Below are 15,000 nucleotides of genomic sequence, written 5' to 3' on the forward strand. Positions count from 1 at the left end.
TAAAAGAGAGTTCCTTGGAGTACATGCAAATAGCAGGTGGATTTCTAATGTTCATGTCATGTGCAAGCTCCAGTTTCATGTGGAAATCTCTCTATCTCCTCTAAAGAGCAGGCACAAACAGGGAAATAAACTTTATTCAACATTTGCAGGTATACAAGTCTGGCCCTGTGCTGTTTATACTCTCACCATGTCAGTAGAGACCAAGCCAAAGTTGATGAGGATGGCGGTGAGGGTGAGGAGGTTGCGGGCACTGTTGTTTTCATGAATCCAGCAGCAGATTTGCTGAAGTGGCGCAGGAGTGCAGCTGAACTCTTCAGCCAGGGCCAACAGCAGCAGCAGCATGTAGACGAGCAGGAAGACGGAAAACAGAAGGACAGCCGGGAACAGCCTGCAGAGGAAGAGCAAGGGAGGAATGGAAGTGGAAGAGGAAGGAAGCGAGTAGTGAAAATGTTACTCCAGGGTAGAATTAAAAAAGAAAAAGAAAATGTGTGACATATGATCCAGAAAAGTAAGAATTATATTCCTGAAACTACTTCCAGATGGCACCAACGTAATCTTTTTTAAATCCTACACATAGTGGCTTTAAAATCAGACAAACCAACATGAAAACTGACATTTTCTGTCAGTTGCTGTTTGTATTATTGTATATATTATTAGTGACTGGGGAGGAAAATTAGTTTTTACCTAAATCTCTGCATAAATTTGAAGTATTGAAAATGTGTGTTTATTATTGAGGTCACTGTTAAATAAACTTGTAAATAAAATACATAAATAAAAAGTTACATTTAATATTGTTCAGTATCTATAAATACGGATTATTTTGGACTTTTAATCAAGAATTATATTTAAAGCTACAATCCATAAAACTACAGAAAACGTGACGGATCATCGTGCGTCGTGTTTATTTCACCTTTTTGTTGATATACGGGGAAAACGTCAGTGATGGACCAAGTAATAGTAACATATTTATTAAAAAAGATAATTTAATTTAATTTAATAAAATAGATTTAATAATAGAGTCTAGAATTGTATAAAAGGGCATAAATTAACCATTCAAACCTGATAAAAAGAAATGAATATGAATTAACGTGCGCTTCGACTGGACAACTTTGCCGTCTCCCTACCTGGGTGCAGGAATGAGGGCCTGAACAGCCATGAGAAAGAGGAACATGATGAAGGAGCAGACCAGGTTGGAGTTGAACATTTCGTCTCTCATTTGGGAGAACTGGACAAACCAAAAGACATCAAAGAAAGATAAATCATTGCATCATTACTAAGGTTATTAACTTGTGTCGTCCTACCAACCAGCCTGCTTACCTTGTCCTCGATGTGCTTGTCTTTGAACACCAGAGTCAGCGGAGTGATGTGCTCCCTCTGCATACGATCACTGCTTCGGATCTCAATAGCGTGTTGGATGCGTTTGTTGATCTCCTTGGAGGTGGACTGCCATATGTTGGGCAGCGAGCCGTTGGTGAAGGAAGCGAGGATCTGCAAGAAAATGAGACATGAGATTAATCAGGTACTTAGTGCCAACAATACAAAGCTGTTTAGAAACACCTACACTGTTCATGTCAATGCCGTTCCCAAAGGTCAGCTCCGCGTTCCAGGTTCGGTTAGTTTTTAGGACTTTGGGGGGCTCAGCGTGATCAACTTTGTTCCTATCCTCCTGAGGGCAGATGAGGAAAGTGTCGATGTTGTGTTTGAGCAGAAACTCGTTCCTGTCGCGGCCGTGACCAGCTTCTGTCTTGTAGGTGCCTCCCAGACAGTCCAGAGTCGCCCTTGAGATGTGGATGCGTCTGGATGAGAGAGAATACAAGCGGAGATATTATCTCTGCAAAGAAAGGCTCTCAAATCTCAATAATGAGACGTTTTTTAATTTATCTTATTGAGAATGAGGTTTTCTTTTTACATATATGAGGAAGTCTTAGACTTGAGAAGCCTGTCAAGTATCATCTACGTTTGGGTTTACACACTTTGTTGTGTTTACAATGTTTCTGGAAAAAATGTGATTTGGATCCCTGCTGAAAACTGGGACAGGAGGGCAAATGCACCTTATAGCACGGGACACATTTGAACTAAAATGTTCAATTTGATCAAATTAAATAGCCAGGACTTATCCTTAAGTAGTATAATAATGTCTAATGAAGTACTTCACCTTTATTTTAAGGCCATTGTTGTTGAGTTGTAGATTTATTTTCTCTTTTCACAACACCACGACATTGACATGGTAATAAAAACCGAACAATCTGAGACGGAGGAATCAGGAAGAGTGGGATCTAAGTGGTTATCTGGGCAGAGATCAAACGCATTACATCAAATTGTTACTTGGATGTAAGTACATTCTCAAGTACTGTACTTAAGTACTATTTTGTATTTCCATTTTACAACTACACTACAAAATATAATCAAATAATAAATGATCAATTATTCTGAAATCATTCAGCATAATGAGCACTTTTACTTTTGGAATTAGAAGCATTAGAAGCACTAGAAGAGACCACTCACCCCGGTATTCCCCCGGCCTCCAGCATGTTGGCAATGCCCACGTCCCAGGACCAGACGTCAAACTGCCATTTCTGTAGGCCCAGCACCCCACACAGGACGGAGCCCGAGTGGATCCCAATCCTCATGTCCATGTCAAATTTCATCTGATTCTGCAAGTACCTGGTGTTGGTGGATAGTAAAGCCACCACGTAAGACAAATGACGTTAATGATCGGCTATTGTTTCTGCACATAAACAGTCGTGAAGTGAAATTAAATGTATCATTGTTTTGCAGGTGACGGCACGATGCCCCCTCAAGACCTCCAGCAAGTTAGGACTGACCGTATGGTGCTCATCATGGCCAGGCCCAACTCAACACAATGACGGGCATGGGCACGCTGAGGCTCAGGGACCCCTGACACACAGTAGTAACAGTCGCCCAGTATCTTTATCCGCAGGCAGTGGTGCTCCTGTGGCGAGGAGAGTCAAGACCCAAGGGAAAAGAGAAAATAAATGATTGATAGAGTAGAAATGATTAATAATCTAAAAAACTAAGAAAAGAGCGACATTTCTCACATCTGCGAGTCGGTCAAAGCGTCCAAAGAGCTCGTTGAGGGTTCGGACCAGATCCTGGGCCGACAGGTTCATTGACAACAGAGTGAAGCCCTTGATGTCTGCAAAAAGGATGCTGCAAAGACGAGAGGAAGAGTTGTTAAAGTTTAAATTGTAACAGGAGATTCCTATTGAACTGTTTGGTCCCAGTGAACATAGGCAAGACTGAATATAAAGATTTTGCAATATAAATCATTTACAGCATCCATGAGAAACATATTTTCCCAAATCCTCTTGTATAAGCATTGTAAGCATACTAATGCTATGTGTGTGTGTGTGTGTGTGTGTGTGTGTGTGTGTGTGTGTGTGTGTGTGTGTGTGTGTGTGTGTGTGTGTGTGTGTGTGTACCTGACGTCTCTGTACTGGTGGATATAGATCTTGTGAAACTCCTGAGGATTGAGTTCATCTTCCATAGAGCTTATGTCAGCGATCATCTCCAAGGCAACAAAGCGAGGCAGGATCGACAGCACCAGACGCTCCTGTGTGGCAAAAAAACTGTTTGACAGTGTGTGGTATCCCCAGCATAATGCTTGTTTGCACACAGGTGAGAAGAGAATTCAGGAAGCAATTTTTTGGTAAATGTAAGAGAAAAGTGATAACAGTCATAATCCAGCATGTCGCTGTCTTCATATTCCTCCAGGTCAACCCTCTAGCAGAGGGGTGTCAAACTTAGTTCAGGGGCCACATACAGCACAATTTGATCTCAGGTGGGCCAGACCAGTAAAATCACAGCATAATAACCTATTAATAACGACAACTCCAAATTTTCCCCTTTGTTTTAGTGCAAAAAAGTACAAGTACATTCTGAAAATGTTCAAATTTCTTTGCAATTTCAACAATAGTATGCCTCAATTGATCATTTACACATGTGCATTACAACTTACAGATCACGGTGTATCTACAAAGGCACAAAACATTTTGTCACAGGTATCTGGAACTTTATGATCAAAGCAACTAATTTTTACACTTTGCAAAGTCTTCCCGCGCATCTTTGACACCCCTGCTATAGCACAATGACAGCAGTCACTGTACCTGTCTCTGGTTCTCTTGCTCGAGTTTGAGGCGACCCTCAATGCAACGCCGTGTCTCCAGGAAAACCTGTCTCTGGGCATGGTCTGTCAGGTAGTGGATGAACAAGCCGGCTGTGTTCATACCCAAGTACAGCAGGCCTTTGGCAAACACCTGCATGTGAGAAAGATTTTGCATTCATACAGTTTTAAGCAGGAAATCTAATGCATGTGGGCTAAGAAGAGGAAATGGGGTCATTTTCTTAAGGGATGTCAGAGATGTATGTTTTGTGGGCTTGTACACAAAATATAGGCTTAAAAAAAAACTTCAATACATGAATAAAACATGGTTTGTTCTGCATAATCACTCGAGAGATAATTAGAAATTAGAAATACAATTAGAAAAATGAAAAGGGTTTGAGAATTGTGAAATGCAAAGACAGACATTACATTATCAGTTGGTGTTCTATGAAGTCTTAAACAGTCCAAGTACCTCGAGTTTATTAGGATCTGGAACATAAAACTATAATATTATATAAGACTGAGCTCAGAAGGAATCTTTATCTGTAATACATTAGACTAAACTTTAAAACAGTAACAATAAAGGAATGTTATTTAACAAAACAAATTAATTAACACATTAATGAAGATTTCAGACATAAAACCCTGCAAGATTCATTCTGGGAACAAAGTTTGTAAAAAACGTATCAAAAGCTGATTTTCTCACCTTTCTCAAAAGCGCGGCATCATTATAGCAGCGCAGGATCTCCACCAGAAGGTGCAGCACTGAGGTGAGGGAGCCGGCGCACATGGCCCACAGCAGAGGAAACGGCAGCAGCGTGTATGTGGCGAACAATGTGAACAAAACATACCACGATGGGTCATTTTCCAGTCCATACACCAGTCCTCCTAGCACCTGCGTGGTCTGCGACAACCAGCTAGCTAGGCCAGCGTAGTGAAGCCACCGTGGGGACATGGAGTCTTTGTAGTTTAACACAACAATGCACAACGCTATAGCAAACACCATGAAAATGGCGGTCAGGCAGCCGCTCAGAGTATCTGTGACCACCTCAGGTGCCAGTGCCAGGTACAGAACCAATATGTGCAGCTTGGCTACTGCATCGATTATATTGGTGATGGCGAGAGAGTTGCGTCTTTGGTGGGAGTAGTGTTGCTGATAGAGTTTTTCCAGATCCCGAGACTTGAAGGTGTGCCTCAGGCTGGGTATGTAGACTCCACGAATTGTGTGGCCCCAGTGTTTAAAGAAGTCGGCATCGCATGCGTATTCATTAAAAGAACCCCTGACACCGTTGTAGGTGCAGGTGGAGCCACGGGCCTGCGAAGGGTGCACCCTAAATGTGGAGGAGCGGCGTTTTGTGACCCCGCGTGAGGACTTGTTGCGGATTTGTCTGTTGATCTCATCCATGTAGGCATCCGTCACAGAGATTTTACTTGCTGGCTCTAAACCCACCTGCCAATACAACAGAAAATAAGACGTGTTTACTCTAACATACATTTTCAAAACTTGGAGCACTATAAATTCAATTCCATTCACCTGCATTGTATTAGAGTAATCTTAAAACACTGGGAAAATACTGTAAAACCAAGGGAGGTTTCTTTGGTTATTTAGGCGACCTGGCCCTTTAAAGTATTTGTTCTGTTGAATAATTGAATGGTCTGGACTCATTCTGCAGTTGCCCAATAATTCATGTTCATGAGTTTCAGTTTAACTCAATTTTCTTTGGTATGTGTAAAATGAAGCAATAGTTCAGAGGAAACCAGGTCTGTCCCAATCCTCATAATCTTGTAGGGGAATATGTTTCGAACAATAGAAAACAAAACAGTACAAAACAACAGTTTCATCTGGATGTAACAAATCCACTGATGTATGATAATAACTCACCTGAGTGCTGAGCTCCTGCTGGATAATGATGTGTTTTACAGCGTTCTTCCATAGCATCTTTTTCCGCCGCAGCCCAGGGGATAGGGTCGTGGACAGGCAGGGCGGCTCAAGCAGCTCCTTGGAGGAGACCTGTGTTGTCTCAGAGAAGGTCACCATGGTGATGAGTTTAGATGACCTCATCCATTGGTCTCAGATCAGGAGGAGGCAGCAGCTGACAGAGTGTCATTGCTGGGGGTGAAAAAAAGAGGAAAAGATGGAAATTAGTGAGGAGTTAGAATTGCTTTTCTCACAACATAATGGACGTTCTTTCTTAAAGGGGCACTCTACCAATTTTGTGTATTAGGTTCAGTATTTTATGTTCTACTTAGCCCGTGAAAACAACTGCAAAATGTCCTCTTTGACTCTGGAGGATAACAACGATGATGTAACGGTGATGTCGTCAGGGTTATCTCAGCAGGGGCTTGCATATTACCAATGTATATCTGAAAATATTACAAACTACAGGTGTGGAGTTGGAAGCATGTGGGTGTTTTGCATTGTGGGAAATGTAGTATCCAGTATTTTAGGAGCTTGACCCCTGCTGATTTTGATCTTTTTTTTTTTACTCTTTGTATTTGTCACCTGTGAGTCAAGATATATATATATATATATATATATATATATATATATATATATATATATATGATTCAGAATTTCATTGGTGATTGCTGGTTTGAGATAACAGTTTATCCACCTTTTTTTATCACTGCATTATCTCTACATCTTTCATACTGTTGCTTTTTACTGTAGTGTGTATTGATTTTTGCAGAATCTTGCTGCTATTTTGTCAGTGTGAATGCACAACAATTGATTTTACAGCCTTTGTGGCTCCTGATATGATCTATGATCTACTACTTGGGCCACACGGAACAGGTGTACAAATATATGTGTCTAAGTCTTCTAAAACAAATCATATCAAAGCATCTTTAATGTTTAAACCCTTTTCAAAATACAGATATATGTGGACAAAACTGCTTATGCTGCACACATCCAGCATGTTTGGAAGAGCCACCTTGTAGACTAAATGTGTTGTACATTGTGTGCCAGAAGAAAGGCAGCTTTCCAACAAATTATCTGGTGGCCAGATTTAGACCTGAGCTGGTTAATGCCCAGAGTTAAACTCCTCCAGGTCCTTCTGTCTCTAGATGCTGCTGTCCCGCCCACTCACAGTCTATTGTCAGCAGTCTGATTGCCACTATGTATCCACCCTGCACAGAACGGATATGATGAAACACTTTATATTATAAGAACTGCATTTTTAATTAAGGCTGTCCATTATGGCAGCTGAACATATTCACCCTGTGAGTGAATGCTGTAATATGGCAGCATTATATTAATGCACTTGTTGATTACACACCAAGCATTCCGGTTTCTCTTCTTTTGAAGGATTTCTTGTTACTACAATATTTCAGACTCATTTACGTAATTTTATTACATGCACTATTTGAATTTAGGCTCTCTGTATGATATAGGCTACTCGTGTTCTGGGAAAATAAGAGTTGTGTCGAAGCAGAGTGTGGATTTCTGGCACAACTTCACCTGCATGGAGAAGAGAAAAAGTCTGAAAAGTTACAACAACTTCATTGTCAGACAAACACATTTTGTCTTGTGGCCACGACTGACCTGTATTGTTTTACATTTTATATTGTGTATCCTCTCCTCATATCCAGAATTTGCCATAGGATATATTCGTCCAGCCCTTTGTAATCCACTTCCACATCGCTGATTTCATCGCATAGGAATTGTTTGTAGATCTGAAAAATTAAGGCATAATCCATGAAAGGGAAAATGAAACAAAATAGTCCCCACAGTATAGATCCAGCCAAGATGCGTGGAGTCGTTCTGGCAGGATTGTAGGTCACCACCTGGACTGTTGTGAAATGAAGTCGACAACTGCAACGACAAAGAGCTGCTGGAGTGAGGAGTGCAAAGGGGATTTGTAAGTCAGCAGCCACTCTCACTGTCCTGCAAAGCCGAGATCCTTGGCACCAAGACAACCCCGAGACAAATGTAACATTGTCAACCTTTGACTGACCTAACCAAATCTTTTAAGAGTGGACATTTAAATGAAATAGCATTACGATCAGTGCTTTTTTTTTTTAATATGCTCTCTCTTTCATACTCTACATTTATCTTTTTCATTTACTCCCATTCCGATGTCATGATAGAAATTAAAAGCAGAGTTACTGCCTCCATATTGCCTTCACGCTCTTGTTTATGTCAGTATGTGTTAGTTCAATTAGAGCCATAAAAGGGGAACAGTTAAAAACATTACCTAAAAGCTTCTCTGGGCAAGCAAGGACGCTGAATCATCTCGCACCTGGTAACAGCACCCTGAGGTGATTCAACAGCAAATGGATGCTAATAACTCTGCCTTTACTAAGCATTTCAATTCACGTGTTTCTACAGTATCTGAGCAACATTTTGAAGGAGAAAATATTTTGACTCTTTGCTGAAAAATAAATGCGTTCATGTATGTTTTATTGTGTTCCATACAATTGTTAGCTACTATGCGAGCTTTAGGGTATTTATTTTATTAATCTGATGGAGACCAATGGTGTTTATTTGGACCTAAAAGATAGGCTTAAGTGTTTTTTTGTTGTTTTACATTTTATTTTATTTGGGATCATATTACAGCAGTCATCTTTAGTTAGATACTTTTACAGAATTAACCATCGTTTTAGATTTTTACAATTTAATTATAGTACACAAAAATAGAACATGGGTCATTTTAGGTAAAGAAATAAGTAAAAATAATAATTAACACATTTAAACAAACTACTACTGGGCATTTCCTCACATTTAAATGACTGAAGTCTCACAGAGACGGTGATTCTTTCCTTTAAAAATATGTTTTAATTGATTAGTCCTCTAGATGGGGTGCTGGCTTAAGCCATTTCTTTGTAATTGCTTTTCAGGTTCACCTGCTTTTCAATCCAGACCTTATTAAAATGTTGTTTCTAATCAATTATAATCGGGTTTAACACGACTTCATCGTAGTCATGTGGCTGCTTCTCTATGTGCTTCAAAACAGTCCAATAGGGCAATCATTTAGGCAATTAAAACCAGTGTTATACCTGCTTATTGAAGACAGAAAGGTACGCCAGGACTGTCATTTATGTCTCAATGTTCCAGCGATACAAAGAAGCTTTCTGTCATGTTTTACTCATGATATTTCTCTGAAAGAAGTACACAGTCAATCGAATAAAATATAACTTATCATAACTTATTTGTTATCTTCCTCTTCCCTGTGAACAAAATGTGTCGAGGCTGGCCACTGTAGATGATTGTAGATTGAATTATTTCCTCCTAAGGGTCTCATTAAATATTTTGAAGACAGTGATATACTCTGCTGCTCAGTGTCTTCACTTCTGTCTTCTTGTGGTTGTTTCAGATATATCAGGTGGGTTTAGGTTAATACACGGCAAGGATTAATCTGTAACCAATGCACACAATGTTCTGATCATTGTCAGATATTTTGTGCCATACACTTGTCTTGAAATGTGCTGGGTTGATTCAATACTGTGTTGTTGATTCATCCTGATGTTCTTTTCACAAATGACCTTTGAGAAAATGAAGTGAATTAATCTATTCAGATCCACCTGTTACCGTTCTTTAACCGGTTAATAATATTCTTTAGTTCTCTGTTTAAACATGACATAATCGCAACAACGAAGATGAATTGTACCAGCGAGATTACAAGAGAGGAATTACATTATCAGGGAGAATCGGTTCAAACTAAACAAAACATCAGGAACAAGAATATCAAGAACAACAAGTGTTTTGGAATAGACCTATACCCCAATATTGATGAGGAAGAGCACTTACTGGCTGATAGCATCAGCAGGTCTGTGGTGCCTATGGTTTTAAGCTGGTTAAGGTTCTTGAGACTGGCTTTGCTAATTGTGTCCAGACCTCTAAGGCTGATCTAATGAATTCCCATCTGTCCAACCGTGACTGCGTAGCTCAGACCTTTCTTGCTGATTACTGTATATCTAAAAATAGCCGCCAGGTCTAAGGCAATTAGTTCTACAGTACTATAAACCAGTATCTTACACTTGGCAAGCATGCAGTAAAGCACATTTGAGTATGTTTAATGAGATGAAACAATAAGACTTAATGATTGTAAATCATTCTGATACAACATGTACTTTGTGTTCATTATGGTCAATTGAGGGTAATGCCTGTGAATATCTGCAAACTGCAACAACAAAAATAATCTTCATTTAGTGACTCTATTTGAAGTGCCTGTGAGCTTGTGTCCTCCGGAGGGAGGAGTTAGGATGAATTAGTTTGCTAAGGGCAAAACCCTAGAAGCTAATTATACAATAAGCTACAAGAGGCTGTGGTTTACAGTGATTTTAGAACAGATAAGTGGCGTTGTTAGGCATGGTGCGGAGTATAGTTAGTTATTTAAGGCTAACTGCTTTGGCTGTCTACAGCTAATCATCTGATTCTCAAGCCAGACCTGCAACAGAACTGACCTTTTAGCCTACGTGTTTGCCACTTGTGTTGGACACAGAGACCTACTTTACGCCTGTCGGTGTTGTATCCCAAATGCACACTGTACTCATGAGTGTGTGTCATAAGACTTTTAGACTACAGTTGGATGGTGTATGCATGCAGCTTTTGTTGGTAGTCTTAAAAAGCTCTGGAAAGTGAAGGTGCGTACATGTGAGCTAAAGATGTTGACCAGGGCAGAGATTGTGCTGGAAAACTTTCATATTGTGTGTGAAGAACTTTCATATTGACAAAATAATTTCACACCACACAAAATCGTCAATGTGTTGTGTCAAAAAGATACAAAATCAAAATACAAATATAAATCAATGGACCCGTAGTCACACCAAACAGCCCCCATCGCTAAAGATGGAGGGCCCGTGTGGTAGGGTGATATTAAGAAGCACTAGTATAAAAGGTCTTTATGACCCCGCAGGAAGAAAGGCTCCCTTTGAACGAGGGAAGCTAATAACAATCATATCACCTGGGCCTGTCCCCAGTAGACCCGTTTGGTAACCCATGCAACCATCTAGAAATACTTGTCATCTTTTATGAGGTTCACATCTTCTGCATAGTTCTGCAAAAATGTTCTACTCTTGCACTAAAATACAAAACAAATACAAATACTAATAGCAGTTACAAATATATCTTGTATTGACAACCACCCAAAACTCTTTGTTTTTAGCTGTAGCTTAACCAGCATTAGCTCAACATAAGTAAAATGGTATTATTCCATTCAAAATTGCTCCAACACCAATAGCCATCGAATGTGGGCTTAACAATTAAAGAGATGACAGCATTATAGAAGAACAAAAATAGTGTAACATAGAAGAGAAGAAGGGTTCTGATGACTTAGTGAAGTAAATGCTTTAGTGGTCTGTCGAGAAGCACCAAGTTTAGATAAAAAAAAAGGTGGCAGATAATGTGACACGTCATGTACACCAATTAAGATAAATTGAACATTATTCATGATAACAACCTCAGGAAATTGCAACGTGTTTTGTTCATAGCAATCTCATATCAGATTCTCTAGACTCATTGCTGTCACCACCGGGTAGAAAAAAAGACTTCCAAAAGCAGGATGTCCCATCTACAGATACAGAAGCAGATACAGATACAGATTAATTAATTCCATAATAGCCTGATAGTCAGACTGAATTGCCTTTTTGTTTTACTAATCATTTTAATTCATTATTGCATCGCTGTGGTCATTTGATCCCTCTAAAAGCAATGTATAAAAACAAAACATTAACACTGCTTTAACATACATAGAAATGTAACGTAGCCTATATCACATAAATGTACATATTAGGCTACAATCATTGCTTTTGTTGAATTTTACAACCAAGGATGTTACTTTTTTGACACATCAGTAGCTGTTAGCTCAGCTATAATGCGGAGAGTAACAATAACATTACCCATATGTTATTATACTGATAATAAAATCACAATACAGTCATAATGATGTTATATTAAAGCATTTATTTGGTCAAACACCTGACCAAGTATTTGCATGATAGGCTTTTCATCTTTCCAGTATGTATCCAGTATTGCATGTGTTCAGACATGCCTAAAGCTACTATCCAGCGGTGGGCTGTCACATACAGCTAGCCAGTAACAGCTGTCAGTAAGAGGAACAGTAACGCTGCGACTAAATGTGTCCTGGCGTAGATGAACTTTAGTCAAGGTGGCTGGCGTTAACTTTTCGTATGCCACACACTTTAAGGATTTTAATTTGGATCACTTCATGGTAAGTAATGTGTGTTGACACTTATTAACGTTGTTGTTATAATCGCAGCCAGGGGATTCTCGTTAAGGAAGCCCAAGCTTTCAGCTAGCTAACGATAGCATACGTTGCTATTAGTGTAGAATAATGCTAGCTCTGAATAATAGGAGTTATCCTTGTTAGATATGATAACCGGAAGTTTATGTCTAGATCTAATCAAAATAAGGGGATTGTGTCGAAACAGTTACGCTTTCAAAAGAGGACAACTTTAGATGAAACCCTGTGACAGATAGCTTTGCTAACATTAGCGTTAATTGACTGGAAACTGTCATGATTTGGGATTTCTGTTTTAACAAGATGTTACATTATACACTATTGCTTGTCACGGTCAGGTAAACGTTAAATCTGGGTACTTCACGCTTTTTGATAGGTTCAAACACGCAATATTTATGAGGGCATCGGCTAATTTGGGCATACTAACTTCCACAGGCCAAAGACAATCCTGCGGTTTTCCTGATTTTCAAAGCGCCGGTGCAGACTCCGTTCGGGGCTGAAGTGCCACCCATCTCCCTGCCTCTCTGAACCTGGAAGAGCAACGCCGCCTTGTGACGAGCATCCAACATGACAGGTGGGCAACACTAAACTATTAAACACATGTGCTTTAGTCAAGGTGGCTGGCCTTAAGGCACTGTTTAGTACATTAAAAGTAGTTGTATGAGCAGCTCAATCCAACTCTACAATAGATCACAGCTGACTGCGAAAATATATAGTGAGAGGAGATTTGTGTGTTGTGTGTGTGTGTAATGTGCAGAAATAACTCACCAGACATTTTGCCTGTGTAGGCATCTGCTGATGGCTACATTCCTTGAACCTCAAGCCCACTGACTGAATGGCTGTCCCACAGTGCCCCTCTCTCCCTGCCTCTCTCCACCCTCCCCTCTCTCTGTCTCCCTGTCCCTCTCACCCAGGGAGAGACTTAGGGTGGATAGTGAGGTCCATTGTGTCAGTGAGATGTTTATTAATGAGAGAGGCGCACGCAGAGAGCAGAGCTCCTATTGAAGGACTAATCGTTAATCTCTTTGTTAATACGTTCAATCTGCCTATGTAGCAACACGAATTACTAAGAAGACTCAAGACGGGGACATACGAGATGCTGATCAGCAGAAACTGAGAGAATTTGGGAATTTGTTCCAGTTTGAAACTTTACACAGAAGTTGGAGTTGGCTTTTCTGTTCAGGCTTGACTGATGGAAAATGTACCCTTGCATGTGTCTAATGTTTATTGCAGCTCAACTGAGAAGTTGTGGATGCATGTGAGTGAGTACATTTTGGCATTTAGCTCATCTATCAAGGAATTGTGAATTTGACAGCGGTCACAGTTTTTGTGAGTATTGGTAGGCTTACTCTTCAAAGGTTTTTAGAAAAAATATAACTTTATTTATATAAATTATATATAAGAGAGTTAGGCATTTTGAGTCTGCTGCGTGTAGTGTTGCGTTTAGGTTTTCGGTTTGGATTAAAAAGTTTTCTGTATCTATAAAAGGAGTAGTGTGTGTGCTTGTGGGCTGTTGTGTGTTTGTTTGCCTGCCATGCCCTTGCCTGCGCCTGATGTACCGGCCTCTCAGAGGCTGGCACTGGACTGCCGTACCCTTCTGGACCATCGCATTGGCAAGGGTAAGTGACAACAACACCACCTCCTCTGTTCTCTCTCTGGCTCCTTCTCTGTTGCATGAACAGAGAATTATTTCACTGAAAAGTTGCTTTTCTCCATTTGCTACATGTCGCAAAAAGAAATGAATGTTTGGTGTTTGACTCGCTGTGAGCCGCCTCCTGTCATGTAACATTGATTCAGCTTATTTCATAGTTTGTAGACGGTACTTGAACACTTCAGTAAGCCAACATAAAAGGAGCACTGGCTGTGGTACTTGGCACAGGTTGCTGTTAAACAGTATTGACTGGTATTCCTTCATTTTCAGTCTGTGTCTTAATTTTGACTGATTCATAAAATCGTATATTTGTAAATGCCTTCCATTTGATAAAAGGAAGGTTTGTTCTTCCATCAGACAGATATGCTTAGAGCTCCACAGGGAATATTGCGTATCAGCAACCAGAATTTCTGCCTTGCGAAAGCGAGGAAAACAAAGCTTTATTGTAAATGTTTATAATGATTATTCAAGCACAGTGGAATAGGCCCCTGTTATTCAACCCAAGTAAAATAAAGAAGGACATTCACAGTAAGTGTAGAAATGAATTTCTCCTAAAGGACTTTGTTAAAGTATCACAAATACAGCCGCTCCAAGCTGCAGTGAAATGCAGTCTAAAGACAAACAGCTATGTCTGAGTCTTTTATCTTTTTCATTAGCTGCTCAACTGAGAACAATTCACCACCATCTTTAATTCATTGAAGCAGTGCTGTTGTAGCCAACTCTCTTGTCCTTGTTCAATAAGTGACAGCTGAGCACTTTTGGTAATTGCAGAACCAAGCTTTAATGGATCTTCACTTGCCTACACTGTAGAAGCCAGTTGTGTTTTTAGATTGTTTCAACAACCTACATTTAAATGCTGATAATCAGCCTTGAAAATTCATGCAGCGTTTTCTATGAACTGATGTTTGGAGTAAAGTAAAACAAAAGAAAAGTGAACCAATAAGGTTAATTAAGTAGGCATACATTTTATTTCAAGCTCTCCTTCATGCTTTTACAAGGACACTGCAGCTGCATCAGGTTTATGG

At 39.9% G+C, this 15,000-nt stretch overlaps 2 protein-coding genes across 2 annotated transcripts in view; one reads left to right on the forward strand and one right to left on the reverse strand.

Moving 5' to 3' along the window:
• The window catches only part of LOC115028833 (adenylate cyclase type 8), a 13,398-nt gene extending 5,681 nt beyond the window's left edge, over positions 1-7,717 (reverse strand). The window contains exons 1-12 of the mRNA XM_029462695.1: positions 7,682-7,717; positions 6,006-6,233; positions 4,830-5,573; positions 4,128-4,277; positions 3,444-3,574; positions 3,060-3,171; positions 2,826-2,953; positions 2,506-2,664; positions 1,562-1,796; positions 1,318-1,488; positions 1,125-1,225; positions 187-388 (exon numbers count right to left, since the gene is read on the reverse strand). Coding sequence (XP_029318555.1) covers positions 187-388; positions 1,125-1,225; positions 1,318-1,488; positions 1,562-1,796; positions 2,506-2,664; positions 2,826-2,953; positions 3,060-3,171; positions 3,444-3,574; positions 4,128-4,277; positions 4,830-5,573; positions 6,006-6,185 — 2,313 coding nt within the window. The 5' untranslated portion in view covers positions 6,186-6,233; positions 7,682-7,717. The remainder of the gene's footprint in view (positions 1-186; positions 389-1,124; positions 1,226-1,317; positions 1,489-1,561; positions 1,797-2,505; positions 2,665-2,825; positions 2,954-3,059; positions 3,172-3,443; positions 3,575-4,127; positions 4,278-4,829; positions 5,574-6,005; positions 6,234-7,681) is intronic.
• Positions 7,718-12,161: 4,444 nt separating this feature from the next.
• Positions 12,162-15,000, forward strand: part of LOC115028835 (protein EFR3 homolog B-like) — a 32,941-nt gene continuing 30,102 nt past the window's right edge. The window contains 3 exon segments of the mRNA XM_029462696.1: positions 12,162-12,294; positions 12,760-12,898; positions 13,113-13,943. Of these exon segments, the coding sequence (XP_029318556.1) occupies positions 13,859-13,943 (85 nt within the window). The 5' untranslated portion in view covers positions 12,162-12,294; positions 12,760-12,898; positions 13,113-13,858.

The sequence above is a fragment of the Cottoperca gobio genome, chromosome 24, assembly GCF_900634415.1.
Source record: "Cottoperca gobio chromosome 24, fCotGob3.1, whole genome shotgun sequence".
NCBI classification, from domain to species: Eukaryota; Metazoa; Chordata; class Actinopteri; order Perciformes; family Bovichtidae; genus Cottoperca; species Cottoperca gobio.